Source organism: Salvelinus sp. IW2-2015, unplaced genomic scaffold (genome assembly GCF_002910315.2).
Source record: "Salvelinus sp. IW2-2015 unplaced genomic scaffold, ASM291031v2 Un_scaffold16358, whole genome shotgun sequence".
Classification (NCBI taxonomy): Eukaryota; Metazoa; Chordata; class Actinopteri; order Salmoniformes; family Salmonidae; genus Salvelinus; species Salvelinus sp. IW2-2015.
The window spans coordinates 55,323-63,813 of NW_019957549.1; the positions used below are offsets into that span (position 1 = coordinate 55,323).

At 40.7% G+C, this 8,491-nt stretch overlaps 1 protein-coding gene across 1 annotated transcript in view; it reads right to left on the reverse strand.

Moving 5' to 3' along the window:
• Positions 1-7,911, reverse strand: part of LOC112080522 (ubiquinol-cytochrome-c reductase complex assembly factor 1-like) — a 30,058-nt gene extending 22,147 nt beyond the window's left edge. The window contains exon 1 of the mRNA XM_070442615.1: positions 7,690-7,911. Coding sequence (XP_070298716.1) covers positions 7,690-7,911 — 222 coding nt within the window. The remainder of the gene's footprint in view (positions 1-7,689) is intronic.
• Between the last annotated feature and the right edge of the window lie 580 nt (positions 7,912-8,491).

An 8,491-nucleotide genomic window follows, 5' to 3' on the forward strand; every position in this document is an offset into this window, starting at 1 on the left:
AGAAGGGGGGTAATATTGGCTCCTGTCTGTGCACCAGCCGAAGATGCACAGGAGGGCAGATTTTGAAAACACTGGCGGGTCTGGCGGGTCAAAGTTGTTTTGATGTTGCTATCAAAACTGGAATTGTGGGTGATTTTCATTCAGCAAGTGGTTGAGAATACTTTCTTGCTAGTTGGACCACATTTTAGACTCCTTAGCACGACCAGTACCAGCATGCTGTGCACTATGAATAATAATCACAAATGCCAGCTCTCTACTACTGGTAAGTGAAGCAAGCTAGCTAATCCAGCTGGCTAATAAACAGATGGATCCACATATGCATTGCTTGCAAATGTACATAGCCTACTGGTGGGTGATTAGCCTACAGCCAAATAAACATTCATATACTTACTTGCAAACTTTGCTGGAGTTGATAATTGTTTTCCTCTTGGACTTTGAGTGTACTATTAAACTTTTGATCGCAAATGTATTTTATAATTCAACCCTATAGTGGCCGAGGGTCGATTGTGTGTGTCTGTATGGCAAGAGATCAAGCAGATAACGTTGCTACCATTGCACAGCAGTAGGTGGCCTATATTGTTGAACTTGTCTATGTACACACGAATGACATTTTACTGAAGTAAAGTTCATAGCCGACTCCAATGAATCCCAATTTAATCCACTTTAAATTCAGGCTGCAACACAAAACAAAATGTGAAAAAGGTCAAGGGGTGTGAATACTTTCTGAAGGCACTGTATAGATTCTACAGACCCTACGGAATTATCCCAACCCCCATTTTACTTTGGCACAGACATTTTCCACATTTTGTTACGTTACAGCCTTCTTCTAAAATTGATTAAATCATCGCCCCCATCAATCTATAAACAATACCCCATAACAACAAAGCAAAAACAGGTTTAGAAATGTCTGCTAATTTATTACAAATAAAAAACTGAAATATCACATTTACATAAGTATTCAGACCCTTTACTCAGTACTTGGTTGAAGCACCTTCGGCAGTGATTACAGCGTCAAGTCTTCTTGGGTATGACGCTACAAGCTTGGCACACATGTATTTGGGGAGTTTCTCCCATTCTTCTCTGCAGATCCTTTCAAGCTGTCAGGTTGGATGGAGGTGTGGCTGCACAGCTATTTTCAGGTCTCTCGAGAGATGTTCGATCGGGTTCAAGCCTCGATCCTGACTAGTCTACCAGTCTCCGCCGTGGAAAAACATCCCCACATCATGATGCTGCCACCACCATGCTTCACCGTAGGGATGGTGCCAGGTTTCCTCCAGACGTGACGCTTGGCATTCAGGCTAAAGAGTTCAATTTTGGTGTCATCAGACCAAAGAATCTTCTTTCTCATGGTCTGAGAGTCTTTAGGTGCCTTTTGGCAAACTCCAAGCGGGCTGTCAGGTGCCTTTTACTCAGGAGTTGCTTCTGTCTGGCCACTCTACCATAAAGGCCTGATTGGTGGAGTGCTGCAGAGATGGTTGTCCTTCTGGAAGGTTCTCCCATCTCCACAGAGGAACTCTAGAGCTCTGTCAGAGTGCCATTACGTTCTTGGTCACCTCCTTGACCAAGGCCCTTCTCCCCAGATTGCTCAGTTTGGCCAGCTCTAGGAAAAGTCTTGGAGGTTCAAAACATCTTCCATATAAGAATGATGGAGGCCACTGTGTTCTTGAAATGTGGTTCCCTTCCCCAGATCTGTGCCTCGACACAATCCTGTCTCGGAGATCAAAGGACAATTCCTTCGACCTCATGGCCTGGTTTTTGCTCTGACATGCTCTGTCAACAGTGGGACCTTATATAGACAGGTGTGTGCCTTTCCAAATCATGTCCAATCAAAATGATTTACCACTGGTGGATCCCAATCATGTTGTAGAAACATCTCAAGGATGATCAATGGAAACAGGATTCACCTGAGCTCAATTTCGGAGTCTCATAGCAAAGGGGCTGAATACTTATTTACATAAGGTATTTCTGTATTTAATTTTTATAAATTTGCAAACATTTCTTAAAACCTGTTTTCATTTTGTCATTACTGGGTATTGTGTGTAGATTGCTGAGGATTTTTTTTATTTAATCCATTTTAGAAGGCTGTAACGTAACAAAACGTGGAAAAAGTCAATGGGTCTGAATGCTTTCCGAAAGCACTGTACGTCATTTATAGGCCCACAGTGTATTGCATTGGGACCAATGGAGTGGGTGGGGTAGAAAGTGCTGCTGGGTATTTAGACATAAGTCCCCCAATAAATAACACCATATATAGATTCTACAGTCCCTAGTGAGTATTCTCAACATCACTTTTACCTCAGCATATAGAATATTTTTTTCCTCTACAAGCCAATATTTAATTAATATAGTATATTGCAGTGATATGGTGGGTGTAGTAAGGGGTCACCCGCACTCTGTATCAAACCCGTTAGTCAGCATAAGACACCAATTTAAGTTTTTCAGATTCTATTGAGTAATTCTAATTACATATTTGTTTTTTGATTAAAGGTGTATTTCTTTAAATATAGCTTTCAACATACTATGTGTGTAAACTTTCTAAAGAAATGCTGGTATAATACAATATAAAAAAATGTCAAATTATCCATATATTTTCAAAGGTGGTTGCAATTCTGTGAAAAACAGCTGTACTGCACTAGTGTGTTTTATGACAACAACAAAAAACTCCCAGCTCAGAGTAGGTTTTAGGATGGCGTTAAGACACTGCCCAGGAGTAGAATCAACTCATAAAAGTTTTTCAGCTGGTAATCATGACAGTTTGAGGTAACGCAAAGGAAAGATAGTGCTGACGCTCATTGACATTGTTGCAAATAATGGGGAATAACCAAATGTGAAGAGACATCGCCAGCTGTGAACTCTATAGCATGATTCAGATAACCATAGTGAATGTGACTGTACATCAATTGTTGCAATGGTAAAACATTTGAGATCATTTTCACCTGACACGATCACTTTGCTTACACTTAATTATTTCCTAATATGTTGGCATGCATAAACTTTTTCTTGAACCAATTCTGATGGTTGTTAAATGTGGATTTGACAATATTACCGTTATATCTACACACACACGTCAACAACTCTAAATCACTTTGGCAGCAGAGTAGGCATGAAGTCACTTGCCGATAATGTTGCATACAACGTTTGAAAGATCTATCATTATAATCGAAACTCATAGATGCCTTAAATTGCCCAACTTATAGACATGCCCAATATAGGCATCTTGTTTAACAACGTGATGTTGCGCTCCAAAGGGATAACTTGAAATAACTTTGTTGGGCTAGTGGGCAGTATTTTGACATGGATGACAAGCGTGCCCAAAGTAAACTGCCTGTTACTCAAGCCCAGAAGCTAGGATATGCATATAATTGGTAGATTTGGATAGAAAACACTATAACGGTTCTAAAACTGTTAAAATCATGTCTGTGAGTATAACAGAACTGATATGGCAGGTGAAAACCCAAGGACAAACCATCCAGAAAAAAAACAAATTCAGCCCACCTTTGATTCCAATTACTGTCATTTTTAATATGAAGGGAAAGCCTCCCAGATTGCAGTTCCTAGGGTTTCCACTAGATGTCAACAGTCTTTAGAAAGAGTTTTAGGCTTGTTTTTGGAAAAATGAGCTAGAATTTGTAGTTTTTATAAGTGGCTCCCATTTTTGCTGTAGTGTTTGTTACGCGTACTGGCGAATGTGCGTACTTTGTTGTTTATCTCCTGTAATGACAATAACAATTCTCCGCCTTCATTTTTTATCGTTTATTTACATATTAGGGTACCTGATGTTTGATTATAAACATTGTTGACTTGTTTGGAGAAGTTTATTAGTAACGTTTGGGATTCATTTTGTATGCATTTTGAAAGAGGGAAACCGGTGGATTATTGAATGAAGCGCGCCAGCTAAACTGAGTTTTTGGGGATATAAAGAAGGACATTATCGAACAAAACGACCATTTGTGATGTAGCTGGGACCTTTTGGAGTGCCATCTAGAAGAAAAAGAAACGCACACCTATTTAGGCGAGGTGCTGGCTAGTGGAGTAGAAAACTTAAAAATAAAGGAGAGCCGCACACTCTAGGAGCTCAGATGCAAAAATATTTAATTTACCAACGTTTCGACAGGCAAGCTGTCTTCATCAGGGTACAATCACAGCCACTGCGGGATGACTCGTTTATATATAGTGTCAAGACACACAGGTGTATGTAATCATGGCCAAGAGTGGCCTAATATCATTGGTTAATTTCTCAAATATTAAAATGGCATAGAAAGAGCAGCATACAATAAATACAAATGGATAGCATACGATCATAGACTCACTTAAGACCACACAAGCCTACAAACAACCACAATGGCAAAGTCACAACAATCACAAGAATGGCTTCAGATCAAAGTCCACGTTGAGACCGAAGGGAGCAAGGGTCTTTAAGTTAAAGATCCAAGCAGCCTCACGTTTTAACAATAAATTATCAAGGTCACCCTCTCTCCTAGGGAGGGTGACATGTTCGATGCCAATATAACGCAGAGACGAAATCGAGTGGCCTGCCTCCAAAAAGTGGGCCGCAACTGGGTAGGTCAAGTTTTGGCACCTAATGGTGCTACGATGCTCTGAGATACGTACTTTTAATTCACGCTTTGTTTTACCCACATAATTTTTACCACAAGGACAAGTTATAAGATAAATAACTGCCTTAGTGGAGCACGTAATAATACCTTTGATTGGGATCGATTTCCCTGTTTGTGGGTGTTTGAAGGATCTGCATTTATAAGTGCCATTGCATTGAGCACAGCCATTACACTTATAATTTCCATCCAGTAGGGGCGCAAATAGACGTTGTTCAGGAACATCTTGGGGTGGCAAATCAGAGTGTACCAATTGGTCTCTGAGATTTCTGCCCCGCGAAAAAAACAACCAAGGGAAGGTCTGAAAACACATTACCGAGACTATCATCGGATTTTAGAATGTGCCAATGTTTGTGAACGATTCCCTTAATTTGTTCAGAGCGCTTTGAATAGCGGGTAGTTAGAATACAAGAATGCGTCTTTTTGCGAGACTGCCCTTGAAAAAGGTCATGTCTCGRTTTGTTTTGAATTTTCTCAATGGCAATATTAATCTGATCATTTTTGTATCCCCTCTCCTTGAACTTACTTTGCGACTCAGCCATATTTCTGTCGAAATCTGATTGTTTTTTGCAAATTCTTTTGATTCGACAGAATTGGCTGTAGGGCAAACTATTTTTCAAGGGAAGTGGGTGACAGCTATCAGCCCTCAACAAACTGTTACGATCAGTAGGTTTCCTGTAAAGATCAGTGTATAGAACATTATTTTCACACAAGATCAGAAGATCAAGAAAACTGATTTGACGTGTATCAGATTGCATAGTAAATCTCAGGTGCTCAGAACAGGAGTTAAGAAAAGCATGGAACGCCTCGAGCTGTTTTGCATCACCCCTCCATAGAACAAAAATATCATCAATATGCAGTTTCCAAATAATGATGTTAGGCAAGAAAACATTTGAGAGGATTGAAAATAGACTGTTTCTCCATGTAACCCACATACAAATTAGCATAGTTAGGAGCCATGGGGGATCCCATAGCAGTACCCTTCGTCTGAATAAAGAAATCATTTAGAAACATGAAATAGTTGTGTGTAAGTACTATTTCAGCCAATGTTATAATGCATTCACTGGAAGGTAGTTCATTAGGGTCACGTTGCAGAAGAAAATGTTCCATAGCTTCAATACCGCCCTCGTGAGGAATATTTGTGTATAACGACTCAACATCAAAAGTAACTAACAAGGTATTCTCAGGGAGAGGATCAAGAGATTCTATGATAGAGATCATACTGCTGGTGTCCTTTACAAATGAGGGGAGCTGTTCTGCGAGTGGTCTAATAAAGTCAACAAAAGTAGATAGAGGGGCCGTTACTGCATCAATGCCCTGGAGGCGCCCTATTGGGCATCAATGCCCAATAGGGCGCCCTGGAGGTCTTGTGACTTTGCCATTGTGGTTGTTTGTAGGCTTGTGTGGTCTTAAGTGAGTCTATGATCGTATGCTATCCATTTGTATTTATTGTATGCTGCTCTTTCTATGCCATTTGAATATTTGAGAAATTAACCAATGATATTAGGCCACTCTTGGCCATGATTACAGACACCTGTGTGTCTTGACACTATATATAAACGAGTCATCCCGCAGTGTCTGTGATTGTACCCTGATGAAGACAGCTTGCCTGTCGAAACGTTGGTAAATTAAATATTTTTGCATCTGAGCTCCTAGAGTGTGCGGCTCTCCTTTATTTTTAAGTTACCTTTTGGAGTGCCAACAGAAGAAGATCTTCAAAGGTAAATTATTTATTTTATTGCTATTTCTGACTTTTGTGGCGCATCTGTCTGGAAAATGTTTTTAATGCTTTTGTGTGCTGGGCGCTGTCCTCAGATAATCGCATTGTGTGCTTTTGCCGTAAAGCCTTTTTGAAATCTGACAGCGGCTGGATTAACAAGTTAAGCTTTTAACTGATGTATGACATTTTTATTTTCAAGAATGTTAAATATGACTAATTCTGTGATTTGGATTTTGCGCTCTGCAATTTCACCGGAAGTTGTCGAAATGGGACGCTAGCGTCCCACTGATCCGCAAGAAGTTTTTAACATGATGTAGGTAACTAAATAATTTAAAGAAAAACGTGATTATTTATTATCCTCGTAGTTATAAGTATTGAGGTATATCATGTGAAACAGGCCTCATCACTTTCAAAAGCACAAGAGCTAGCGTTGCATGGATTGATCATATAGAAATATCAAAACGTTATTTGAATAACCACTGCATTTTTATATTATTAAAACACCTGCTGGTTACTCTTAATTGGTTAGGACAGCTCATCAGGTCTACTAAATATCTGTCGACTAGGTGGGACTAAATAACTAGAGGATTCATACTGCATAGCTTTAATTCTTACCCAGAAAATGTCTCTATTCTCAGCAATTATAACCAATTTCCTACTCTGAGACACTTACTGGATACGGGCCCTGGTCTTTTTGGAGAATTTTTTGGGAAGTGATCTTTTTTATTAAAAATCAGTTTAAGGGCTTCCACCCATGTCTGTGTTGGCTATCAGCATGGCGTGAGGTCATGCACCTGTGCATAATTGGGGACCTGCGCATAATCACCCACATCTGGCAGCGTTTTTCTACAACCGTTTTGGCTGACGCAGCCCCTTCAAGCAAGATATTTAATATGCTTCACTAATCACCCCAGAGAGCGCAGGGGAAGGCCCTGCCGGTGCCCTTTCGCTTGAAATGAGTGTCATATCTCACTTTGTTATTGCTCAGATATAAATCCCCCAACTCCCGCCTCCCAAACACCAGCCTACCTGAAACTAGCTTTGCTGTGCTATACATATGGTGCTTCACATATGGAGGAGAGCCCGACAAGGGTTTTTCCTTTGTTTTAGTAACATTAGATCTGAAGCAACTGCATGGGTTTTAGCAGTGAGAGGCTGTAATATATCTGGCAGTGTGGATGATTACAAACATATGCAGTAGGCTCATCCCTAAGTCTGAATCCAAAACAAAAAGAAGCTCTGCTTCTACAAAACAGCCTGTGTGTGTCAGCCTTGTACTAGTCTGTAGCTCCATTATCCAGGTAAAGAACAGAATATGCATCGGCAAAGCCATTCGCTCAGTGCCATGTTCCCCACAGTGTTAACAAGGGGTCCCTTCATTCTAGGAACCCTCTCTTCTGGAGTTATATGGGCTTGCCCCCGTGGTGCCCTCAGGCCTGTTGGGTGGAAGACCAGGAAAATGAGGCCAGATTGGGGCACTGCCACGCGGGGCTCGGGCAGCCAGGGCTCAGGAATGGTTAAGCTCTGGGAGAAGGCAAAGGACTGAGCTTCCAGCGAGGGCCCAGCTCCTGCAGTCATCTTCAATCTTTATCGTTTGAGTTCTCATTCCCCCACTGGCGTCAAGAATGAGGTAAAGTCAATGGGCGTCTACATCCTCCACGGAAAACAGGTTTTAACCAGGCATATTTGGGTGACAAAAGCATGGAGCATGGAGATCTTTAACTTAAGGTGTTCCTGGCGTGATATGGAACTTCCATGTACAATAGTGTAGGCCTAAACACAGGTTGCACAAAGCTGCTTCATGTGTTTCAGGATGGCGCTATGAAGGAAAGGTGTTACCCAGTGCTTAATTTGAGCCGGATCCTGACGGAACTCTCCATTTTGGTCTGTTTCGTTCCAGAACCTATTTGGCCGGATCTGGTACCTCGTGGCATGAAAACTAATTTTCACTTTTTGCAATGTAAAAATTCTAATAAAATGATCAAAGTTAATTCGATAATTGTAATTATGGCCTATTTGTTAATTCCGCTGTACCTCCAAAAAAACGTAATGTGAAAAAGCAGATAATAATGCTAATCTGTCTGCCTTATTTATATATATTTTTTTCCCACCTTTATTTAACCAGGTAGGCTAGTTGAGAACAAGTTCTCATTTGCAA